Here is a 26,783-nt window from a genome sequence, read left to right on the forward strand (position 1 = left end):
TGGTGTTAAGCTGCTTTTGTCTTTTTTTTAATGAGTTTTTATTTAATTTCGTTCGATTATTTTATGCTCTGAATGTGAATATTACTGTATGGGGTCACTGGACAAAGTCAGTTTACTCATTGGATTTTTATTTTTTTTTGGTCATACTTCCATATTGTGCTTATGCATACAGTATACTGTGGTCCCTCACTTTTCTAGGCAACAGTTCTTACCTTTTCTTTCATTTGATATGTAGGATCAATTGGCGTTAGCTTGATCAACCCGTTTATCTTCTCACAACTCAAGATCCCACTTGGTAAAACTGCTTATTATTGCATGCACTTTAAGGACAAATTCAGGTTGTGAAGTGAAGCATGAATCTGTCAGAGATTTTAGCTGTTTGTAAATAAAATCATTTCTTTTTTTTTTGTTTTGTTTTCAGCCTATGGATACTGGACATAAGCGCCATATTTGATATGATAATTTCACAAATGCCTTTATTTAAGTTGTGCCTGAAGCAGATTTTAGTTACGTGTTTGTTATATCTATATTTTATTATTTACTGAGGCCGGCACCATTTTTGTTTTGGTTTCATCTAAACTTGTGAATCATTTAATGTTCACTAATCAAAGTTCTTGTAAAGGAAAAATGGTGAGAATTGTGCTGTATAACTTTTGATATGAATATTTGTACATGAGAATATAGCTAGAACATACAGAGACACTGGTCTATTACTGATAACAGAGCTTAACGATAAAGATTTTGCTTCGTTTTTGTTTTATAATATAGAGATATGGTCATACGATAGCTCAATATATTGCTAAGTCGAATCACTAGACTCTCAGATTGTATAAATGCTGGTGAATGGAACCACAGACTTCTTATAATATCAGCGCGACGTTCTTTTATGGGATCGACGGTTCTACAAAAGCAAACACAACATGTGGGTCCAGATTGCATTTGAGTAATTAGTGTCTAATGATCAGATTAACATATTTTTTGCCATGTTCATTATGGTCATTGAACAGGTTGCACAATGTTTCCATTTATACTGAATGGAAAGATAATTGTTTGGTGCTTAATTTCTAATACCACCTTTAGCCTTGTAGTTTTTTGTCTTGGAGAGACGATTGATTTTTACAAAATGTCAACATTTTGAAACCCCCTCTGAGTCAAATCACTACTAAGTTTTTCAAACACTCATGACATATTTAAGAGTACCCCATGCAGTGAAAACCCTCTAAAAATGAAGTATATGTATGAGAAAATAAATACTATTTTATCACGGGTCAGTTTTTTGAAACATTGTTTAATTAATGTGGTGGTCTTGAATGCAACCCTGTTACTTTTGGCAGGTCTTTCTTTCTTTTCATTGCAGAGCCACAACTTGTATTAATGTTCGGTCATGTTCCTCAGAGGGCTGAAAGGTGGAAGACGTCCCCTGAATTAACAAAGTATTTTAAAACGGAGGAATATAACGACGTTCAATTTCTGATGGCAATAGAACTTAAATGCTCTTGTTTTACACGTTGGAAGGTAAACTCTGAATTTGTCGTGTGTTCTGAAGTTGAACGGCTCTTCTAGATTTTTCAGCCTTTTACATTTTCACAAAACTTTCTGAAATTTGATGAAAAACGTTTCTCATATGCAGTACGGCCTTTTTGTCTGGTCACATAGTATAACTTGAAGCCTTGCGGACAAATGGTTCCATTTAAAAAAAAAAAAAAGTGCTATTGGGGTGCTTGAATAAGGTTTGCCTGAGAGCTTCAAAACAGTTATGAACTTACAGATTTGTGTGAATTTTAAGTTACTAGAAATATGTATTTAGTTAGAATAAAGGGGACTTTCCTAAACAACCTTATTCACCATTTCCTGTGCAGTTCAAAGACAAAATAAAAGAGATTCTGTTGAACAAAAACAAGGAGTCTCGATCGACATCCTGCATCTAATGACAGTGCATTTCTTGTTGCTTGTGGTTGAATTTCCTTGTAATGCTCTCTCATGTGGTCCGGGACTTCTCACTTTTGCTTTTCTTTGGTGTGACCGCTGTGACCTACATTGTATATCCTATGCTGTTTATTGTGATTTACTGTAAAGCTCCAAACAGAAACACATGCAGGTCAAAGATAACTTGTGAAAAGCAGAACCTTAAAATGGGAACAGGAGGTGAGAGGGAAGTTGCGCTGCAGAGCGTCCAGCGTTTTCTAGGCTTCCTTACATTTCAGGGTACACTTGCTTGATTTAGGTGTTGATTTGGGGCTTTTTATGGCATGCCTGTGCTGTTGACACTGGCAGGAATCCGACTGTAGTTTCCTTGAACAGTCGACGTCTGCGGCACTGTCTGTAGCAGTTGCCCTCCCCACCGCAACCCCTCTATTATCCCACGGGGTAAGTGGAAAGCCCCGAGGATGGCAGCAGAGTGGTTAGACTTTACCTGAAGCAGTGCTGACTGAGTTGTGGTGCATCGAGTTCCCCGTCTTTTCTCATGTAGTCAGTGGTTTCACAGCAATGTGGCATCTATATGCATCTAGATGCTAAACTGTCATAAAAAGGTGGGGATCTTGAGCAGTTTCAGTTTCAGTGCAAAGTTATAACCTGTCGTTCCCACACAGCACAAAATATGATGCAGACAGCCGCACTGAACACATTATACAGCAGGGCGTCTCCAAGCAGAAGTGGCCACCACTTTAGAAGACAACGGTGACGATGATGAGATTAGACAACTCATGAAAATCCCTGCTTGTGTTGTTGTCATATTTTACATAATCCCGAAGTTCCTCCTTACATACAAAACAAATTACTTTCATCATATGTCACGATGAAATCACCCTCTGATAATGAGCTAAGCCTGTTAGTAACTCAAACTTGTGGTGTGATGACATGGTTCAGTGAAGAAGACCCTCCCCTTTACGCACAAGCAAAAATCTCTGATTGAGAAATGCATTTCCTGTGACCTTGCCAGCTTCCTGCGTGAATGCCCGCATGAAAATATTGTTGCAAGAAGACACACGTGGTCTGAGGAGAAGCGCTAATAGTTATTCTGTCAAAATTCAGCAGAACTGTTTGTGAAAAATAAGAGACTGGGGTAAAATCAGGTCAATATTACAAAGCTGATCTCAGGCAGAGGTGGGATAAAAACTCAGCTCTATCTAACCCTTTAGTAAAAGTATGCAAGTAGTATGAATACATTTATTGCAGTACTGTACAGTTATGAGGTACCTGTGCTTCACTTGAGTATTTCCACTTTCCGCTACTTTATCCTTCCCCTCCACTACATTTTGGAGGCAAATATTGTACTCTTTACTCCACTACATTTATTTGAGAACTTTAGTTACAAGTTACTTTGCAGATAACATCAAATTAATTTTAAATGATTTATCATCAATTGGATTAAAAGACATTGTCATAAAACTTTTACTGTTTACTGTTTTACTGTTCTTTTGACAGTTTTTTGCATTTATTGCCAGAAATGTGTTTTTGATACTTACAGTAAGTACATTCCATATCAGATACTTAAAGACTTCTACTCAAGTACAAATGGGTGTCTTTCACTTTAACCAAAGTAAAATTTTAACATGATATCTTTACTTTTACTAAAATATGACTTTTCGGTACTTTTTACAACACTGAGTATCAATGCGAGCTAATGTTACTAACATTAGCTCGCAAACGTTAGTTAACAATGCTGACGCTAGCTAGCATAAAAGCTATAAAAGTATGCATTACACATAAATATGACAATGTATTGTATTATTATTATTGATTACTGCAGCATTAGCATGCAAGCGGCATGGGAATATAGCAGCTAGCTGAGGAAGCTAGCTTTACTCATTTTATATACAGGTCAGGGGAGCTAAATTTACTGTATGATGATTCATGGTATCTAATATCATGATAAGTCCTAATCTGCTGTAAAGTAACGAGTGACTAAAGCTGTCCGATAAATGCAGTGGAGTAAAAAGGCCAATATTTTGCTCTTTAATTGAATGGATTCGAAGTAGAAAGTAGCATAAAACTCATGTTAAGTACAAGTACCTTAGTTAAACTTAAAGGGGCACTGTGTAGTTTTGGAGAAGAAATTCAAACTCAGAATTTTAATATTTACAATGTTAATGAGGTAATAATACAAACTTAGAAATATATTTTGTTTCCATAACTGAATAAACAAGCTGTTCTCAGAGGAAAATAAGGTCCCCAGAACACTATTTGAAGCTAGAAAGGTGGTCCCAAAGGCTACAAAGTGCACAGTTAATTAAATATTCTTAACTACTCATTTCTAGTTTAAAATACCCTTGTTTTAACTTGTCTGGTTGAAACTACATTGCAGTTAGTAAGAATTTTACTTGCATTTTTCTCTTACCTTTCTCTTTGCCGATAAAATCAGGGTAAGTTAACCACTGTGGCATATGGGGTTTTGGTGCTGAGTTATCCAAGCCATATTCAGGCCGCTTGAACCATTGGAAGAACCACAAAACCTCTTTTTGGTTGTAGACAGTTACAATATGCCATGCTTTCACACTTGAATTTAAGGAACTTTACATGTTGCTCAAAGTACACTTGCTCTCACTATTTTGAAAGTGCATAAGAAACATTACCACTGTGCAACCCTGTGCACTGTGGTGAGCACACTTTTACTTTTTTCACAACCACTGAGTTGTCACCTTCTCTTCAGTGCTCTCTAGATGGCGGTAAAAAAGTCAGTGATCTGTGTCAAAGGGCAGGTTGACCTCAGTCCTTCAATCATTTTCACATGTCTGACCCTTTGCATCTAAATTCCGCTCAAACAACCCTCAAGAGTTTTAAATACATCAGAATTGTGTATATTTGTATATTATTACATATTATTCAAGCGTACATAAAAGGAAAGTGCTATTAAAAACACTTTTGGTCATACATGTAATAAAAATTAGAAAAACGTCCCTACATGTCTGCTCTGTGAACAGACATGTAGGGACACTGCCCACTTAGAAAGGAGAAAAAAAAATGCACATCTGAAAAAAAAGGAGGAAATTCTGGGAAATTTGGTTGCCTCACAAGGTGCACGTCATTTCCTCCTATGACAAATGTGTGGTTTCTGTCTTTTAAAAAAGTTTGAAAGCAGTGTGATTATGACGAGTTCTCGCAATTTGCCTGTGATACCGAGAAGAGAATGAATGGTCATGTAAAGAGTATGCATTTTCAACAGTTGATGGAAGCAGCAGCAGGTAAGTTTCTTTCTACATCTCCTTCTTTGTTACAGTGTAGAAACTGTTGAACACAATTGCACCTTTTCTTGCTTCTCTATTGTGCATGCGGTTGTGGTTATTTTTGATGCTTTATTGCCGCCTTCAGCTGCCTGAAACTGCCTGAAGTTTCAGATTCAGTTTACTGCTTGATCACAGTGTGTTTTTTGTCTGAATTAATGAAGTAGAATAGTTTTTAAACTGTTTGGAGAATCTGGCCAGCCTCTACAGAAACTGCCAATGTTTGTTGGCATCTAGCATATGATTTTATAATATGTCTCGACTTCTAGTGTTGTTTTCTGCTGAATGTTTAGTATCTATTTTTAGCCCTCCTGCCTTCCACTTGTGGCTTCGTAAGTTAGAAGTTCCCCTCGCGGCTGGGATGTAGGATAACCTTAACTGACCAGTTCCTTTCTCCCTCAGCATTACTCTCTCTCCTGCTGGTTATGGCTGTTGATTCAACGAGAACTGTGGCAGCAAGCAGAAACCAGGAGTGTGGGAATTCTCTGCTGCAGACTTTGAAGCTGACCAGACTCGTACAGAAGGAATCTGTCGACCTAATCAAAACATATGTGAGTGCAGACACCAAACTGCTGCATCTTATTATTCTGTGTTGAATCCACTACTCCACCTTTAAACATAATAAGCCAACTTTTCGTGTGGGGCTGGACAATATATCGATTTTATATCGTTATCATGACACAAGTATATGTATCATCTTAAATTGTGGATATCGTTATGTCGTGATATAGGTGTTGTCTTTTCCTGGTTTTTAAAGGCTGCATTAAAGTAAAGTAATGCCATTTTTCCTAAACTTACGAGACTGTTCTCCCTGTTCTAATACCTTTACCTGCTTAGTCACTATATCCACATTACTGATGATAATTTGTCATGAATCTCATCGTGTTAATATTTTGGGAAAGTACAGATAGTCATCTCCACAATATTGTCTCAACATTGATATCAAGGTATTAGGTCAAAAAATGTTGGCGATATTTCATAATAGAGATGTGAATTGCAATATAGCCTCAAAAATCGCAATATTATTTTAAAGGGTAACTCCACCAATTTTACATGGTAAAGTGTGTTTACTGGTCTTGGGGAGGGAGTACTACTGCATATGTCAAAAAAGCAGTATCAAGTCTTTTGTGGGTCCAGAGGAAGCTGCATGTAATCTGATAAATTGCCTCCACTGATGTCACTCAGTGGCTGAGTTGCATTGTGGGTAATGTAGGCACCAGATTTTGAAAAGGAAGAAGAATGCGCAGAATAAGAGTCGATATCTCTAGTTCTGCTGTATCGATTCTGATCATTTGTGGACCACTTTTCAAAACCTGGTGCCTACATTACCCACAATGCAACTTTACCACTGAGTAACATCAGTGGAGGCAATTTATCAGATTACATGCAGCTTCCTCTGGAGCCGCAAAAGCCCTTATACTACTTTTTTCACATATGCAGTAGTGCTCCCCAAGACCTGTATTGGTGTAGTCACCCTTTAAGGCCATAACCTCAAGCCCTATATTGATGTTTATTGATTTTTTCCTTTTAAGATGTGTGGCCTGATTATATTTTATTCTTTCTTTTCCTTCAACAGAAAGCCTCTCAAGGAGAAATGGCAGAGCTCTTCTGCAAGGTGACAGTCGCCGACGTCCCCGACCCCAACATCTCCGGCCTGGAGCCCTCAGAGAGGCTAGCCAGCATCTCCATCCATCTCCAAGCCTTCTTCCCGCATTTCAAACGGGTGTATGAGCAGCAGACAGACTTACAGTTGCCCACAAGCCCACTGCTGGCCGAGCTCACCACCGTAAGCACTCGCAGCAAGAGCCTGGCCACTCTCATAAACAGCTTTTATCAGAGCCTCTTCCCAAACCTGCCGGTGCCGGAGCCGGCAGGGGGGCCAACAACACTACCTCCACCTCAGAACGTCTTCCAGCAGAAGGTCTACGGCTGTGTGGTGCTGAAGACCTACAAGGAGCTCTTGGCAAATGTTTCCAGAGAACTGAGGACTCTAAAAAATAAAGTGTGCAGGAGAAGGATACAAATAAACACACTCTTCTTGTGAGGATGACCTAAGGCTGGCCTTAGACAGTCTGCTTTAAACAGCACTGAAACTCAGTGGGTTGATAAAGACTTAAAAAGATAAGTGAGTATGAGGGTGGCTGGTACATCAGTGTAATGAAGCCTATTTATGGTATTTAATATTTATTTTCTTGTATGTTTCTGATGAGAGGAGTGCTGTTAAAAGATCAAGAGTGTGAAGGTATTGATGCAACTTATATTACTTATATTTAATTTGTCAGATATGTTATGTAAGGTTCTCTTTTGCTGATGTAAAGTTATTTGCTGTATACAGAATTATTAAAAGATATTTTGCAGCTGAACGTCTTTATGACCTTTCTTTTTTTTGTGTGGTTTCCAATTTCAGCAACATGGGAGTGTCTGGAAAAAAGACTCAAAAAAGTCCTGCAGTGCATGTTTCCTCTTATTATCTGGACTCAATTTGAGTAACAATATATCTGTTTCTGCACTAACGACAAAGATTTTTATTTCCTTAAAGTGTAAAACAACAGAAAAAAATAGTGTAATTCCAGCCTGAAGCATCATGTGCTGTGTTCTGCACAGATTCAGTCCATCGAGAGGGGTTAAAAGAAAAATCAGGAAGCTGCTGAGACGCTGACTGTGTGATATCAGCTCAGAATGACGCATGTGTTCAACACAAGGCTGCATCAGATAGGAAAGATTTCATGAAACTGGCGGGCTGTCTGGCCAGTCACAAGGTGTGGGTGTGTGTGGGTCAGATAACTGTATGTGTGTGATTGCACACTTGCATCCTCATATAGATGAGGATGCAAGTGTGTGAAAGATGGACGACGTTAAATCTGCAGAAAACCCCTTTTTAATAATAGATGAGCAGTCATGGTCATGAATAACAATCATGACTTTATACATAGATATAACATAGAAACCAAATATTGTTGTTTTAATGAAGTAATGCTTATCTAAACTTCTGATCACAAGCTTTCGGGGAACTGGAAGTAGATGGGGGATTCACTCTAGGTCATGAATCAAGTTCCCTGTTATAACTCTGCTTTATTTAAAGCACTAAGACAGAGGGTACCTCAGGGCAACAGTCATTCTTCAGAAGAAGAAGAATAGAAGAAGAAGACGAAGAATCTTTATTTATGTGGCACATCATACGATGTAAAGCATGGTGGGTGTGAACTACCCACTTCGTGCTTTACAAGACCTCACAGAGAACGCAGACACCGTGGACACAAGGCATCGCTGTGAAACACCGGACTTTAATGATTTTTATGGCCAGTTGGAGGAAAACTTGCAGAATTTCAACACCAACACAGTGAAGAACCTGCAAATCCCTAACAAAAGTGGGCAGAGCCTGTTGTAGTTGCTGTAACCACTGACTGACCTGTTGTCAATCTACTGCACAACTGCAATACACTGAATATATTTTGTCAAACTTCTGTTCAAGGTCAATAAGTAAAAAAAAAAAGTAGTTCTTCTGTTGGGTGCTGGCAGGTTGAAGGACGAACAAGCTAATGGTTGTAAAGCAGCACATTGTTCCCACATTGTCATTTAAAGGTGAATAAAAACAGGACAATAGGGCATAAAATTATCCTACCAGCTCTGTGTGCAAGTGCTTCAGCTAACAGCATGGTAAAAGGGACAAAGCTAACATGCCAATAGTTAGCAATGTTCATGTTTATCATCTTAGTTCAGCATGTTAGCATGCTATCATGTGCTAACTAGCATTAAACGCGGATTACAATGGAACCTGACGGGGGTGTGGTTGGTTTTTCTAAGTATTTGGCCAAAAACCAAAGTGTGAAAGATGACAGCAAAAAGCTCATTCAATAGTCTGACTGGGAGCGTGCCTATGTTCCCACAGCCCTATGTTCCCACATTTCTAAGGTTGCAGCTGTAACCCTAACCCTAGCCCCTAACCCTAACCCCTCATTCATTCATTCATTCATTTACTATAAAGTGCTTCCAAAAAATCTTGTGGGAGGATAGGGTTTAAATTGAAGGGAAATGTAGGAACACAATACTTAATTTTGAAAATGTCCTGGAAATGTGGGAACATAGGGCTGTGGGAACATAGGGATGACCCCGTTAGCAGCCTAACCGCTGACATTCACCTTGACCCTAACCTGACTGCTAACCGTATGAGCCGGAACAAACTAGCAGCTCTTACCCTTTCTTTCACAGGGATGAAAGAATTGAAACCTAAATTAATAATATAAATTTACATTCAAATAGTTGTCGTGATTTTCATACATGGGAAACACTCGTTAACCTGCTGTTATATGAGGGCACGTGTGGCACATTTGGAGTAACATTTCTCCTCATAACTAAAGAAAGAGGGCCAAATCAACATGCAATATAATTGTCTATCAACGAACACAACTACTGATAATAAGAAATCAGACCCACAATTGCATATGTCATATTTTATTGCAAAACATGGAAAGCTTTACAAAGTAACAGCCTTGAAATGATACAATGACACGAACTGTAAAAGTGACAAATCTGATCGTTCAACCATGAAACGCACAACATCACACATTTCTCATGATCTGAACTACCTGCTATAGAAATTACATAGGATTATCATTTAACATGCTTTACATGGATTGACCTGCGGAGGGCAGTATATACCTATTATTGAATACATGAAGTCAAAGTGCATCAGAGGAAGTGCTGATGGGCATCTTTGGACATTTTAAACAGTCATCTGGCATTCACAGGAAATAAAACAATTTCAAAAAGCTAGGGACATAATAAAAAGGAAACAAGCTATTTTAGCCTTTTGGTTGTTAATGACAGTAGAATGAGCTGGCAGGAAACATGGTGAGAATGACAGGATGACAACACAGGTCAGCCATAATCAAACTGAGGATGTTGTGGTCATTGCACATGATTTACAGTGTAAACACTCGACCAACTCACTTCTGACTTCCTATTTATAATCCACTTGCATTCATTTTTACATGGCTAGTTTTCCCACTTTGTGTACTTTCCCATCCCACCAAAAGATTATTTCTCTCTTAACTTCTGACTCAAAGTTATTAAAACTTGCAACGACGGGGCTGCAAATGTTTTGTGGCATAATATGTCGGAATACAGAGAGTCTGTGATTGTAACTGTAGTTAGACGTAAAACTTTTGACATGACAGTTTCTAGGGATTATACGATGCGCTGAAGGCTATAAGACTCACGCCATAATTCAGCAGTTCATAAAACAGCGTGCACTGAAAATTAGTTTCTATAACCCCCAACAAAACTTGTGTCGTGACTTCTCTGTGTTGTTAAAGAGAAGTTATAAATATATAAATAAATAAACAAGATTATATACCACAGAGCGCACGGATAACAAAGGTTTCTATTCACTCTATAGGAGAAAAAGTCTTGTATCATCTACATGGTGTTTGATTAACATTCACTAAACGTTTTAAAAATCTCCTTGACTAACAACAATATATGTGTGTTTGTGTGTTATTAAAAAACTTATGACCTTATAAGGCGGAACAGAACAGAGATAACACGGATCTGACTAAAATAATTGCATGACTTCTGTCTCCTCCTCTTCCTAGATAAGGAGTAATCAGACGCTGCCTTTGAGCATTTAATCTCGCATGACAGCACTCCCATTTCCTTTTTATCATAAACACACATCATGAACTAAAAGGCAGATCTGTTTCTTTTATTGTGCAAACACAGTGTGCAGAGCATGCACCAAGTGTTGTATTTGTAACATGAATAAAAGGCATTTGAAAACTACTGCGTTACTACTGTAAGACACATCTAGATTTATTTAAAGACAAACTTTATGTCCCTGATTATTGACAGTTATTGATTTATGGCATTAATATTGTCTTAAGTTAGTTTCTTCAAGCATCCATATTTGCATGCATAGTCATACTGTCTGCCACTCCCGACATGGATATTTGATTATTGCTTTGTTGAGCTACTAACAGGCTGATTGTTATTTGACTGCTTATTTTATATTATTGCTTACAATCAAATAAACTACTCCTTAACAGCCGCAGTATACATATTTTCTTTGTATTTGCATAGTTATTCAAACATAAGTAAGGCATATATTCGATGCAAGCGCCACACCGGTGTAGAAAACAAGAGATTGTTAGTTAAAGTGAAACCATGATTATGCGTCCTCAGGGGTTTTTCCAGAGTCGCTGCACCGTTTATTGTCCCAGCCTCACTTACATAAGGTCGTTGTGTCCATATTCAAAAAGCGAATGTTCATTCTTGATTCAATTTCAAAGGTGCTCAGCAACTAAAGAAAAGAGTTTTACATGATTTAAAATGTATATTGCTGATAAAGTCCTCGAAAATCCTGTTTTATTCAATATGATCCATGTGAATTATAGTCACATATTTGAATACGCTTCCAATGTATGGCAATTAAGTAAGAAATTGATTTAGGAAAACATATACAGTATATTATCGTGTGTGTTCAGTGTACCAACCTTGAGGAAATGCTCAAATGTGATCCCCTCGTAGAATTCGTCCGGTTCCTGTGCGTGAAAAAGTGAAGTTACTGACGTTGTGCACACAAACAGCGTAATGTGATGTTATGTTGACATACTACAGCTTACATACCATGTGACCCATTGAAATACTGGCCACCTCCAACATGGCTGCATCAGCAATGCTTTTGGCTGTATCCCTCCCCAGTGCCCCGCTGTGAGACAACAGCTCCTCCACCACCTGCACAGATGTGAAAACAACAGACTAAAATGAAAATTTACTACGATGACTTCAAGACTCAAATCCTTGATCTCTTTCTCCCTGTCTTTATTAGCTACCAATGAAGTGTGTTGCAAGGAGGCAGCTGACTCTTAGACCTCATTTACACCTGGTATTAAAATGCTATCTGAAAACTAGCTTCTCTCTCATGCTAGCAGTGGCGTTCCTATCCATCGCTAAAGAAATGCATTTCCCCTGGTTGAACATTAGGGGCGTACCTCTATAATTACTGGCAGAAAACAAAAAAGCGTGGAAACGAGGTGTTAATGTGTTGCCATCGGAATGTGGTCGGATCTGTATGACCACATCTGGAGCTAGTCTGGCTCGCATTGTGTTCTGATCCCAAAAAGATGCAAAAAAATTAGTAATTCAACAGAAACCGCGGAAAAATTACAGCAATATGCGAGTGAAATGAATGAAATACAGTAAGAAATGTGTGTGCAAAGGTGAGCATTACACTCATCAGTGCAGCTAATCTACACAAGGCGTATAATTTATGTTGTTACAGAGTAGCCTACACTCCACTGCTAGAAATACTCAATGCATTACATATGCCCAATTCAAAAGAAGGGACAAATAATGAAGGATTTGTTGTAGACAGCTTTTCATAATGTCCATAAAGTTTCCCCTAACTCAACAACTCACAAAATTGTGAATTTTTTTATGGAGTCTGGGGCGACCTCAAATTACTCTAACACGGGTTTTGCTCTGGAGGACAGAGATCTGATCTAAATGAGGATAATGAGAACTCATTTAAAATTACCAGATGTTAACGCAAAGGCAAGATCAAATTGTTTATTATTCGGATAAGTGGATGATAAACAGATCACAGAACCCATTTTAATACCGGGTGTAAATAGGATGTCAGAGAACCTGTGTCTTCATCACCTTCAAAACTCAGTGGAAAATGATCAAACTGCGTTGATAAAATCAGACACAGATAGCAGTCGAACCCACATGATAATCTCATGGTGATTTATGCAGACTGTGAGGGGAGATTGTTGTAATCTTCACCGGTTATATGACAACTTAAATTCATTACAAAGCTTTAAAAGTGCATGTTTTGTCCACTAGCTGAAGCTTACATGTCTGTATTCCTCCAGGGTTATCGTCCCATCGTTGTCTGTGTCGTGCATGTTGAATAAAACTGCAGAGAAAAACACAGACCACCAGTTTAACTAACAGCCATGTGTCAGGCGCAGATTATGTCGAGCATGTGATCATGTGATTTGCTTAAAACACACATCTCAGTTTCTCCTTCCTGACACTCTCACGCTGGTCATCTGTCATGTGCAGTGACGGAGGCCTGAAATGGGACATGACCACCAAAAACTCCTCGAAGCCAATCTCCTGAACTGTCCCCTCGCCGTTCTGATGGAAGTTTCTTCAGAAAAAAAAGGAAGTTCTCACATTATATTCCACTTCATTTTGTCCAAAAACTTTAAAACTACCATGACTGTACCTTTTGTCAAAGAAGGCCTCTATGATCTGCGAGCGGATGGGATTGCATGATAGATCTGGGATCTTGTTGAAGTGATCTCTCCTGATGGGTGAAAAGAGGGATTTTAAGGAGTGGCACTCAGTGTCACAGTAACACATAATTGCAAGTTGCCGGCCGTATGTGCCAACATAAAGCCTGTTCAGCAGGTTTCCAGTTTCAAAGAAAGCTGTTAGAGCTAACTTCTTTTGTGATCTTTGTTTGTAAGTCAAACATTTGTTTTTTCTTCCTGCTCCTCCAGTTGAATGTTAACTGTAGCTACTCTTAGTAGCTCAGTTAGCCTAGCAAGGGGCTAGCTGGTTAGCATGCTCACTTCATGTATCTCTCCTACACAATACAGGTGCGACCACTCAAATTTTGCACTTGACAGATTTTTGGGCATGTGCAACCAAAATAGTTGCACCTTGGAGCTCTGTAGTAGCAGAACAAAAAACCTGAATGTGGCACGGGAAAAAAAACAATCACATTACACCTATCTTTATGAAAAAATCACAGAAATCTAACTTACCGCAGAGTTTGCTCATCGTGGCTCAGCTGCTTGAATCTTTTATGCAGGACTCTGATCTGTTCAAATGAAACTGAAAACAGAAAAGTGGACTAAAGTTAATTCTCGTGCATGTATAAATGGACTTAAAGGATAAGTTCACCCAAAAAATGAAAATGCAGTCATTATCTTCTCACAGCCATGCTGAGGGAAAGTTTCATATTCCACAAAACATTTCTGGAGCTTCACAGCAAAACAGCATTGCAGCATTCTCCTAAACAACTGAAGTAGATGGGGATCATGACATGATTTGATCATGTTTGTTGAGAATCTGATAGTGACAGGTCTCGCAGGTTTTCCTCGAGGCTTTTTTTTTCGAGGCGGCAGATTTGGATATTCATATTTTATGTAAACCACTTGTTGTTGTCTCACCCTGCGACTATCACCTGTTAATAAGAGGCTATTACGGCACAAAAAAGGGCATGCATCTGTTAGAGTTGTCTTGTTTTGTCAAAGCTTTCAATCTGATCTATTATTAACTGCATCCCATCTGTCAACTGGGTTAAGTTACCATTAACTTGCATTGTAAATAATTCATCACTGCTGCACCAATGGAGACAGAAAGACGCTGGACATGTGTAAATACACACTGAAGAGAAATATTACTCATCTATTTGCTTGGAACACGTCAGACATGACGTTTCAATAATTTCCCCTTTAAGATAAGACTGAATTAAAATGACACTTGAGTTTAAGATCATATTTCCGGTGTAGTGAGCTCATGTTTGTCACACCTCCTACATGTCTGACAGATGTCTGTAAAAAACCACAAGGGTTTCACGTCAATGCAAACAATAATAGACGACTACTCACAGCCGGTCTTCTCCGCCAGATCAACGTATTCTGGATGACCAGGTAGAGACTGTAGTGCACCCATACCTCCGGACAGCTCCTCTCAGTCCAGTCCCAACGGGACCCCGGACACGGACCAGAAACGTGTGCAACACAGGCTGTTGGACGTGAAACGTATATCAGCTGATCACGTCTCAGGATCGTCCATTTCTACCCGACAGACACCGAGCTCACACCTCCTGTCCTCCCGCGTCGTCGTCGCCAGGCAGGTCTCATCCTCTGCAAACAGCGCAGGCCACTTCCGCAACTACCGTCCTGATGACGACACACAGTTAGGAACAACAGGCTGCGGTCTGAATTATTCACGCACACTTCTTTTATTTATGTTCCGAGGCTGCGAACGTTTGACTGTGACCTGCTTAAGGGTCCAGTCTGCAGTCAAAGGAGCGAAGGTGGAGTGCAGAGAGAGAGAACGGTGCACAAGTAGTGTCAGATGTCGCATGAGAGATAAAAATGCACAGAAAGTTTGAATCATTTTAGTTATTTGTATTTATTAACGCAGGTTTACCTTACAATTGCCAGCTCCACAGGTGGACCCACCTGTTTAAAACCTAATTTTAAAGCTACATTATGTGACTTTTTTTACTTTAAAACAACAGCTTCATAATCATTGTGATGGTACAGCGTCTTGTAATAGGATGATCGTTGTCTCTGTCTCAGCCACTCACTTGTTTCTGCACAATTAAAGCCTATTTTCCAGTGTCTTATGATATTTTTATGATATTTATTATGAGTGCTTTCATGGCAATGTTGATGAGACACACTGTTCATCCATTGTCATATGATGTATGACTACAGTACAATCTGGGAATCATACGCCACTGTTAAATACGGGTTATAAAAGCAGGGCGCCTCCTTTTAGAAACAGGGCATTGCGCGTTTACTTCAAGAAACAAGTTTTCACAAGCATGCAGAACACGGTAGATAATGATCAAGACAAGATATAATAAGATAAGACTACCATTCCCCTTTCTGTGGAAATTCACTTGTCACAGCAGCTTACAGCAGTGAATGAGTGATAACAGAAAAACACTGAAAACAAGACAAAAGCAAGACAAAATAGAATAATAGAAATATAAAATAAAATACTAATAATAATAATAAAGAATCTATACACTCTATATATATCTTTCACATTTGACCAAGAAGGACAATTGTACATGATAATTGCACCCATAATCATAAGACAAACATAGTGTGTAGTAATATACTAAAAAAAGTACCTCGTAATAAATAAAATGGCACAGAGAAATTGGATTGCACAGAAAACAAACAGGAATTGCACCATATATAATATGATTTAGATTACTAGAGAACAGACTGGGAGATACAAGAGTGTATTAATGAATCATTAGGTAATGATTAGTTCATAAATATGTGTGAGTCGAAACACTGACTACTGTCTTGACTACTGAGTTGTTCCCGATTAACTATGATTTTGAGTGATACAAAGTCATACATGAAACAATATGAAAACAATCTTACATCAAGGTTTATTTCACAGACACGCCAGAGCTTTCGATGATATCCCATGATCATTATCAGGAATGTACCATTTGTGTCAGAAATACAGATGTTCAATATTTACTGTTTGTTGCTCAGTATTTCAAGGCCTTTCTCACCCATGTTGGCAGAAAATTTGCCTTGACCTTGATACAAAAGCTCTTGAACTACTAACTGGGCTGTGGTGAGATTGTTTTGTCATCTGCTGTTTGCTGCTGCTGAATAGATATGCTGTCTTGTGGTGTTAATGATTGCGTGTGCTGTCAAACTGTCATAACACGACTTCTTGCATCTGACATGGATGTTGAAATGTTTGTGGTTTGAACTCACAGCTGAATGTCATTGTCACTGTATTTTGACAAGAAGAGGAAGTTTTAACTTCTGATCTCAGATTAATGAATGGGCACATTGTTAGAACTTGGCAACCTGTATCCACTATCAGACCCAAGCGACTAACTTTTATAGACAACACAGAAGGAAACATGAATGTAATTATTAAAGTATTCAAGCCTCAGGCAGAAATGTGTGGCTGCATCGGTTTAAACCAACAGGAGTGTTTCACTTCAGGTTTTTCTTTCCTGTAAAAAGACCTGTTCTGATCAGTAAATGGGGTGTGGCCTGAAGTTGAAAGTTCACAGTGTTTGAATGCTACAAACCACAGGAGTCTGCAGTTAGCAGCAGGTTCCTCCCCTGAGTGTGTCACAGTTAAATTAAGAGCATGAACACCACAAACACGAGGAATGAGCTCCAGTGTCTCCAACTGTCACCTTAAGTCACCTGTGTAATCTTGGAGAGGTCAGTCACACAGTGAAAACTGTCTGTCAAACATGTGATTTTATTAAAAAGAAATCCTGTATTCGATGTTTATACCATTACTGAGCTTGTTTGATTTTGTATTGCACCTTACACAAAACTCCAATTTGAAAATGGATTGAAACACAATGTGATGTCTGAAAAGTTTCCAGAAATGATCACAGCACTGGTGTGCTGTCTCAGACTTTAAGCTTCAGATGAAACGTGTTACATAACTCGGCTGCATGTGACAAAAATTACAAGAGACACAAGCTGTGTGCTAAATGTTATGCAGGCGATGTAACACTTACACCACATGGTGGCAGTATTTTGTAAACTATATAACACCACTTTCAGACTGTAGAGAAATATCAGTGTGTGTGCATTAAAGTGCCTCTATTTTGCAGTTTTTACCATGTGATTAGCATTTATGGTTCTGTATAATGTCATTCTCTTTACATTAATTGTGTTGAATGTATTGTTAATCATAGTGCTTATTTTTAGTATCAATTCAACAAATTATAAACCATCCAGCCAGTGTGCAGTCCTTTATTAAACTGTAATAAATTGATCCAAATGTGTCTTTTTTTGCAGCTGTTTCGAAATCTGTCGAGCTCCAGCATCTGTAATTTTGTCCTCCAGTCATGATCCATAGCTGTCACTGCTATTAGTGCATCATGAGACATCGTAAGGACAATAGGGACACAGTTAATCAGTTTGAAATGAAATCATTTTATCCTATTTCTTTATCCTACATATTGGGTCGAAATGACATGTTCCGGCTTGCGGCCTTCATCAAGGTCATCCAGGAGACCAGAGCTGAACGCATTGGTCTCCTAATAAAGTTTTTCTCTGTTGCTGGAGCTTTTTGACCTCCTCAGACTCTCGCTTCTCCGTGCACTTTGGAAGTCGGTGAAGTTGTGCCAGAAACCCTTTCTCTGCTTCTTTATCCTACTCATCACCATTTGACAACTGACAGTAATGCAAAAGAGAGTACAGATCTGTTTGTATCCCTTCAGGACACAATTCCTGCTTAACAGTATTATTACCACTATTCTTACCGGAGGATTGCCGGAAATTGTTAATTTAAAGCTTACAATCTCAGCAAGTTTTGTTACCTCCCTCTTTCCTTATGAACAGTCCAGACCAGAATATTTGAAAGATCCATTATGACACAAGTCATTTATTAAGTAAAATAGGGTGTAGTACTGGAGCTGTGCTGTATTGAGAGCATTAGGATGTAATGAGAAGTCTTTATACGATACCCCTTTTTAATCATAGTCCCTTCTCAAGATAAAATCTTGTTTTTATATGCCCCGATAAAGACTGTGAGTTGAAACATGCAGGTGCTAAGGCTTTTTCAATTTTTGCAAATGGTAAATGGACTCCCACCAGACTCTCTCTACTACTGACAACTCAAAGTGCTCCACAATACATGCCACATTCAGTCACACACACACACACACACACACACACACACACACACACACACACACACACACACACACACACACACACACACACACACACACACACACACACACACACACACACACACACACATTTCTACTACAGGGGTGTAATGATCCATCGCTCTGGATCAAGATATCAGTAATCAACAATTCAATGTGATGATACAAAGTGAAAACATCGACCCATATCATGAAAGCATCCCACAAGCCTGTTATTAAGTTACTATAGAGACCAAATACACCCAGCCCTTCAGCTGTTAGTAATGGTGCTCCAACAAAACAGGAAGGACAGAAAGACATGGGACAAAGGGATGCATGTGCACACCAGGATGGGGCGAGGGCTACAGTCAAGCATCCTTTCCTCTTCCTTCAGCCCCTTCTTCCTCCTCTCTTACAGTAAGAGGATCAGGTTGGTGCTCACTAACATCAGCTGTTTGTGATCTTGCACAGACTGAACTATCAGGTAAGCAATGATAAAGCTTCTCTCTTCTACAAGGAACACAGAGACAGTGAGGAACCAGACCTGTCAGACCAGAACCCAAACCCAGGATAAAGAGGTTCGGTGAAAGTGCTCTTGAAGGTGTGGAGATGGATCAGTGTGTCAGAGGAGACACCATAGAAGGACAGAGTGCCAGCAGGATAGTCCACATACACTGCTACTCTGCAAGAGACAGAGGAGGAGGAAGAAGATGAGGAAGAAGAGGAGATGGAGGAGGAGGAGGAGGAGGAGGAGGAGGAGATGGAAATGGATGTTCTTCTGTTGTTGTGACAGACAGAGTAACAACCCTTGGAGCAGGTCAGACACCAGGACTGATCATTCCATCCAAACAGACAGTCATATCCGCTCCCTCTCCTGTTAATTCCCCTGTAAGTCACAGCTATATGAAGTCTTCCTCTCCACTCAACCTCCCAGTAGCACCGACCAGTCAGACCATCTCTACACATCAGCTGACACCAGTCAAATCTGTCCGGATGATCAGGATATGACTGCTCCTCATCCACGTGTGACACCTTCCTGTTCTTGTCGGACAGTTTGATCTTTTTGTTCACCGTGTTTGGGTCGAATGTGAGTTCACAGGAATCTGATGGAGAGAACGTTTTGGATTGAGTGCTGTTACAATTTGAAGATTGGTTAAATGTGTGCTGCTTTATTTTCATTAATCAAATTAAACACACTTACACTTCCTCAGGCCTGGTGTCAACCATCGCACTCCACAAGGCTCCAACCTGAAAGGAGGAGGAGGTTCAGACCGATACATCCTCTTTCAGCATGTAACCATTGACAATACTTGGCTCGCATACAGAGTTTTGTTATTGTCTAATCAAATCATTATTTTCTCTTATTTATGCTCTACAATGTTAGCTCGTCATTAACTGTGTCCGTCTACTGTTACTGCTGTGCAGATAGTGTACACTACATTGAGTTTATCAGAGCTTGTTGCCTGTGTTTTGGTCCTGACAAGTTATCTCTTGTCTTGTCGTAATGGCTCTTGTCTCTCAAAGTAAAGGAGAAAGTATGCTGAAATTGGTACAGCACCACAGAGCCAGACTGACAGAAAGTTTCCAGCTCTTCCTCCTTTACCAGACTGATTGTCCATCCTCTTCATACCTGAGTGTGTCCAGTCTCCAGTGTGGATCTTCCAATCCAGCCAAGAGCAGCTTCACTCCAGAATCTCCTGGATGATTGTAGCTCAGGTCCAGCTCTCTCAGATGGGAGGGGTTGGAGCTCAAAGCGGAGGCCAGAGAAGTGCAGCCTTCCTCTGTGATCAGACAGCCTGACAGCCTGCCAACACACAAAACAATAGCTTACATTATCTGAAGGGACTGTGAGGGCTGGAAGGTTACTGCAGAACTGCAGGAGAAGGCATGAGCATCACTATCGCCTGTCGTGAAAGACTTGGTCTCACTACTGTGTGCATTTGAAAGAAAGACACAAACCTTTTTTATAAACGTATTATTACAGTATGTTAAAAAATATTGATTGTTTTAATGCTGATTTTTTTTGTGCTGATTGTGTATGAATCCTGACCTGAGAGTTTCCAGTGTACAGTGTGGACTCTTCAATCCAGCGGACAGCAGCTTGACTCCTGAATCACGCAGGTTGTTGTTACTCAGGTCCAGCTCTCTCAGACTACAGGACTGAGAGCTGAGAACTGAGGACAGAACTTCACAGCTTCTCTCTGAGAGGTTACAGCCACTCAGTCTAAGTAACGGAGGAGGGAAAATAAAAGTATGAACTTGTTTTCTTTCCGTTTGAAAATATAGCAAACTATTTAAACTGTGGTAAACAAATCCAACTGTTTCTGTACTTACAGAGCTCTGTTGGAGGCTTTGACCACTGGCATCAGCCTCAGGAGAGCCCTCTCTGAATCAGAATATTTCTTCAGGTTAAACACCTCCAGAACTTTGTCTGATGCCAGTAAGAGGAAGACAAGAGCTGACCACTGAGCAGGAGAGAGTTTATCTGTGGAGAGGCTTCCTGACCTCAGGGATCGTTGGATCTCCTCCACTAGAGAGCAATCTTTCAGTTCATTCAGACTGTGGAACAGATTGATGCTTTTCTCTGGAGACAGATTCTCACTGATCTTCTTCTTTATGTACTGTACTGTTTCCTGATTGATCTGTGAGCTACTTTCTGTCTGTGTCAGCAGACCTCGTAGGAGATTCTGATTGGTCTGCATTGAAAGCCCCAGGAGGAAGCGGAGTAACAAGTCCAGGTGTCCATTAGGACTCTGTAAGGCCTTATCCACTGCACTCTGATAAAAGTGTGTCTCTGCTGATTTGTCTGTTTGTGTGTCAGACCTCGGAGAGGTTGTTTGTTCATCTGACAGCAGATTGACACCATAGTTGACGAATGTCAGATGGACATGAAGAGCAGCCAAAAACTCTTGAACGCTCAGATGGACAAAGCAGAACACCTTTTCCTGGTAGAGGCCTCTCTCCTCTATAAAGATCTGTGTCAACACTCCAGAGTAGACTGAGGCTGCTCTGATAGCGAGGCCACTCTCTGTCAGGTCTGATTCATAGAAGATCAGGTTGCCTTTCTGCAGCTGCTCAAAAGCCAGTTTTCCCAGAGACATAATCATATTCCTGTTCTCTGGACTCCAGTGTGGATCTGTCTCAGCTTTTCCGTCATACTTGATGTTCTTTAGTTTGGAATGAACCACCAGGAAGTGGACGTACATCTCAGTCAGGGTCTTGGGCAGTTCTTCTTCCTCTCTTGTTTCCAACACATCCTTCAGAACTGTAGCGCTGATCCAGCAGAACACTGGGATGTGGCACATGATGTGGAGGCTTCGTGATGTCTTGATGTGGGAGATGATTCTGTTGGCCTGTTCCTCAGTTCTGAATCTCTTCTTGAAGTACTCATCCTTCTGTGGGTCAGTGAACCCTCTGACCTCTGTAACCCTGTCAACACACTCTGGAGGGATCTGATTGGCTGCTGCAGGCCGTGTAGTTACCCAGAGACGGGCAGAGGGAAACAGTTTACCTCTGATTAGGTTTGTCAGCAGGATATCCACTGAGGCGGACTCTGTAACATCAGTCAGGATCTCATTGTTGTGGAAGTCCAGAGAAAGTCGACACTCATCCAGACCATCAAGGATGAACACAACCTGGAATTCTTCAAATCTGCATATTCCTGCTTCTTTGGTTTCAGTAAAGAAGTGATGAACAAGTTCCATCAAGCTGAACCTTTTCTCTTTCAGCACATTCAGCTCTCTGAAAGTGAATGGAAATGTGAACTGTATGTCCTGGTTGGATTTGTCTTCAGCCCAGTCCAGGGTGAACTTCTGTGTCAAGACTGTTTTCCCAATGCCAGCCACTCCCTTTGTCATCACTACTCTGACTGGTTGATCTCTTCCAGTTGAGGGTTTAAAGATGTCTTCATGTCTGATCGTTGTTTCTGGTCTGCCTGGTTTCCTGGATGCTGTTTCAATTTGTCTGACCTCATGTTCATCATTGACCTCTCCAGTGCCCCCCTCTGTGATGTAGAGCTCTGTGTAGATCTGATTCAGGAGGGTTGGGTTTCCTGCTTTAGAAACCCCTTCAAACACACACTGGAACTTCTCCTTCAGGTAAGATTTAAGTTTATGCTGGAAACAAACTGGAACGGGATATCCTGAATGAACACACAAAAAATTTGATCAAAAAAGCAAAGTTAAAGTAAATATTTCATTGTTTAATTTCTTCAAAGTGTGAGCCTATCTCTTGAGACATTAGTAAATGTCCCATTATTCAAGTATGTTGAATCTTTAGGGAAATCCTCTTACTGCTCTGCAGCCAGCTCCTCCTGCTTCATTCTCCTCAGGAAGCACAGTGTAATCTTCAGAAATTCCTCTCTGCTGCTCCTCCTCTGCTCTTCATCCTCACCATCCAAAACCTCCTCGTCCTCCCTCTGACTCTCTAGGTTTCCTGGGTAATCTGAACTCAGAACCTTCTGGATCTTCTTCAGCTCCCTCTTTACAAAAGTGACAATGTCCTCTTCCAGCAGCTGGAACAGAATATTTTATGAGGGACACAGTCAAACTAAATCATGGACCAAACATACGGACATACTGACATACGACTGGTCTAAAAAGGGCAGCATAGAACAGATGAACAGATTGTTGTACAAGTACAGACCATAAATATGGAGTCCAGGCAAGGTATTTGATGCTGTTCGGCAGACTGGTCACTGGAAACCTCTGTGCTCTCCTGGTTGACTCTGTGGAGGAATCATCCCGTCAAATTTTATTTATAGAGCCCAAAATCACAAAACACAATTTTCCTCAGAGGTCTTTACAATCTGGACAGCATATCCTCTGTCTTTAGACCCTGGAACCTTGGAAGTAGATCCTCAGAACCTGAACCTGGTTCATGTCCAGGTTCAGATTTCAGATATTGATGATCTGGCAGAGAACAGGTTGAGTTGGGCTTGTATAAATACTGTAATTGGGGAATGAGGAACATGTCAGCAGGTGGATGTGGGAGTCAGGTGACTGAGACAGGTGCGAAAGTCTGGAGAGTTCCTAAGTAATGCATTGGTCTAAGAGACGTGAGAAGTGGCTGGAGACAGGGACAGAGGAGCAGACTGGGTAAATTAAAGATAACGAGAGGAAAAATGACAAAGAACCATTAAGCATCTCTGAGTAAACAGCTCAACCATGAATCAGGTACACTATTAGGTGTCAGATGGTTTAACAGCGTGGGAAACACATTCTTTTGTGTGAAGAACTGAGATTGACACTATGAATGTCATTAGGAGCGGCAGTCTGAAAATGTGCTCTCTTGTCTCCATATTTAAAACAACACCATGTCTACACCCTCTCTATGTGGAGAGGTGTGACAAAAGTCTTGCTTTGTGAGCTTTAAAATGTTACCGTCCATCAGCAGTTTGCCTAAAAACAAGAGGAGGCTTCATTGATGCATCACTCTTCAGGGAAACACAGCTGTGTTCAGGTCCAGGTCCAGTGGAATCTGGTCTCTGCTGCTGGATCCTAAAGCAAAATCAGCACGGATAAATGTGCATGTTTGATAAACAAAAAAACAGATGAGAAACATCTTTCTTACAGATGACAGTAACAACAAATCATGTTTTTTCACTTTTAAATTTTACCTTCCATCAGCAGATTGCCTAAAAACAAGAGGAGGCTTCATAGATGCATCACTCTTCATGGACACACAGCTGTGTTCAGGTCCAGGACCAGGAGAACATGGTGTGTGCTGCTGCATGTGGCTTCAACACAACAAACACAGCACTCTGAGCAGTGCCGGATTGGCAATACGGGCAAACCGGGCATTGTCCCGGTGGCCTGCGAGGCTTTCTGGCCTACTGGCCTGCGTTATTTTTATTTATTTTATTTATTTTACGACGTGAAATATAATAACAATTTAACATACCGTTGTAGGCGAATGACGGTATATAAGCCCTCCTATTGGTGCATAAACTGGTAGCTCGGCCCATTGTTCATGACTGATGTAGCTGCTGGACCAATGAGCTGAGGGCAGGGTCTGCCCGGCAGGTCCCCTCCCTCTCGGGCTACAAGGTGCCTGTAAAAACAGCTAAGACCGAGCGTGATAAAAAGTAGTTTATAGTAGCTTATCTGACCATGGATGGCAAAAAGAGAAAGGGTGGCGCTGAAAGAGCTAGGGACCAAAAGAGAATGGCCCTCCAGGTGGATGCTGCAAAATGTAGAAAAATATTCGATAGCCTATGTTTGCATCTTCTGGACGCGGAGATTCAACATCTGCGGCAGCTTCAAGGGGCGGAGAAGGTCAACAGGTGGACCCGGGGAGCACTACGGCCATGATCACTGTGAGTATAATTGATAAACTGCAACCTAACTGGTTCATAAATCAGATATCTGTGTAAGACAGAGATGGACATCTGTCACACCTGTCTCTGTCATCACTCAGATATGTATTATAATTGGATATTAATTTCATTGGTGCTAACTCTGCCAGTCATGTAACCTAGCCATTAAGCAATGCAACCTGGGCAAATGGTGTGCATGCTAGCTAGCAGGCAGGTTGTTTCATCATGGCTAGTTGGACTGGCAGTTTGATGGATTTATTTCGCCTCTGACCTGAAATTAAGTTCTCTCGCACATCTGTCATTAAGAGGGGGTGAAGTGTCGTCTACCGGGGTCACTCATACATCTGTCATTAAGATGGCAGAGGTGGGGGTGTTGGAATATTTGTACTTATGGGTGTGAAGTACTGTGTACTCATATCATTACTACTGTCTATAGTGAACATACCTACCATAGTACTATACTGTAAATACCCTAGTGTACTCATATCATTACTACTGTCTATACTGTACATACCTACCATAGTACTATACTGTAAATACCCTAGTGTACTCATATCATTACTACTGTCTATACTGTACATACCTACCATAGTACTATACTGTAAATACCCCAGTGTACTGTGACAGTAGTAATGACATGTATGGTATACAGTGTTAATATAGTACACATTATTATATAAATTTAATTTATGCTTACATTTAAGTAACCAGGCTGAATGAAAGGACTTATGTCTAAAAGTAATGTGACCTACTGCCAATAGATGACATCGCCATGTATTGGCGTTTTTGTGTATTGCAGTATCAAATTTCCACCTTTTGTATCGAGCCATTTCTTGTTTTATGATGAATTGGATTACAATTATATATCATTTATGGTATACAGTATTTATATATAACCAATGTTATAATATAATTTCTATTTATTCTTAGATGTAAGTATCGAAGCTGAATGAAATTACCCACCCCGAATAAATGAATGAAATAAATAAATAAATACCCCCCCCCCCCCCCCCCCCCCCCCCCAAAAAAAAAAACAAACAAAAACAAAACAAAAAACAGGTGGTGGCCTGGCCTAAGTAAAAAATGCCCGGCCTAAAAAAATGGCCCAGTCCAGCCCTGACTCTGAGTGTGAATAATGTCAGTGGAGTGATTTGAGTGCTGAATACTGACATAGAGAAGAGTCATGGATGGTTAAAGATCCTCATCTCATCTCACCTCTGAGCTTTGGTCTGGGTGTCATGTTCCCCACACAGAGTGGTTTCAAAGGGAGAGACTCCCTCCTCTCTGTCCTCGCACTGATTCATAGCAGAGGCCACACCTTCGCACAAACACAAAAACAAAAACAAAAAACCTGCTGGGAGAACTCACACAACTGAGAATAGGCCCCCCTTTCACCTGCAGCTTTCAATCCTTAAAACAGGCAATGTGTAAGATATGGTGTTATCATCGATTAGTGTGTCTTTGGTGCAGTTAGAAAGGCTGAGGTAAGCTTTCAGCCCATAGTACAGACTCTGATCCCTGCTGCACAGTGCTCAACATTATACAACCTTCCCCCTCCACATCAATGAAAGTCCTGACTTTATTGATCCTTTGTCGCTTTGTTGTCATTTGAATTAACACTTGACTCCGACAAAACAATCAGTGACATTACTGTGAACAGAAAAAACTTCAACCAATCAGAGCTCCACTTACTGGACTTTTAGCCATGAACTTCAACCATGTACAGCTCTCTTCTGTCTTCAGCAGGTCTGTGTGGAAAAGCCACTTTATCCTTCACATTGAGTTCAACTACCATTGGATGAAGTGAGGTAACACAGCTTCTTATCTATCGTCA

General features: G+C 40.3%; 3 protein-coding genes across 3 annotated transcripts; 1 reads left to right on the forward strand and 2 right to left on the reverse strand.

The window, feature by feature from the left end:
- The first annotated feature begins 5,096 nt into the window (after window positions 1-5,096).
- Window positions 5,097-7,586, forward strand: m17 (IL-6 subfamily cytokine M17). The gene is made up of 3 exons (XM_073478011.1): window positions 5,097-5,183; window positions 5,625-5,773; window positions 6,799-7,586. Exons 1-3 carry the CDS (start codon window positions 5,129-5,131, stop codon window positions 7,264-7,266), a joined length of 672 nt encoding a protein of 223 aa, XP_073334112.1. The 5' UTR covers window positions 5,097-5,128; the 3' UTR covers window positions 7,267-7,586.
- Window positions 7,587-9,658: 2,072 nt separating this feature from the next.
- tescb (tescalcin b) lies at window positions 9,659-15,109 on the reverse strand. Its single transcript, XM_073478013.1, has 8 exons — window positions 14,849-15,109; window positions 14,000-14,069; window positions 13,456-13,536; window positions 13,238-13,377; window positions 13,079-13,140; window positions 11,847-11,954; window positions 11,714-11,761; window positions 9,659-11,520 (listed from the first exon to the last, which is right to left on the reverse strand). The coding sequence occupies exons 1-8, from the start codon at window positions 14,910-14,912 to the stop codon at window positions 11,443-11,445; spliced, it is 651 nt and encodes a 216-aa protein (XP_073334114.1). The 5' UTR covers window positions 14,913-15,109; the 3' UTR covers window positions 9,659-11,442.
- Window positions 15,110-19,143: 4,034 nt separating this feature from the next.
- LOC141006465 (NLR family CARD domain-containing protein 3-like) lies at window positions 19,144-26,256 on the reverse strand. The gene is made up of 9 exons (XM_073478680.1): window positions 26,165-26,256; window positions 24,251-24,370; window positions 23,278-23,359; window positions 22,932-23,146; window positions 20,968-22,788; window positions 20,684-20,857; window positions 20,264-20,437; window positions 19,835-19,881; window positions 19,144-19,736 (listed from the first exon to the last, which is right to left on the reverse strand). The coding sequence occupies exons 1-9, from the start codon at window positions 26,251-26,253 to the stop codon at window positions 19,144-19,146; spliced, it is 3,315 nt and encodes a 1,104-aa protein (XP_073334781.1). The 5' UTR covers window positions 26,254-26,256.
- Between the last annotated feature and the right edge of the window lie 527 nt (window positions 26,257-26,783).

This window comes from Pagrus major, chromosome 12 (genome assembly GCF_040436345.1).
Source record: "Pagrus major chromosome 12, Pma_NU_1.0".
Classification (NCBI taxonomy): domain Eukaryota; kingdom Metazoa; phylum Chordata; class Actinopteri; order Spariformes; family Sparidae; genus Pagrus; species Pagrus major.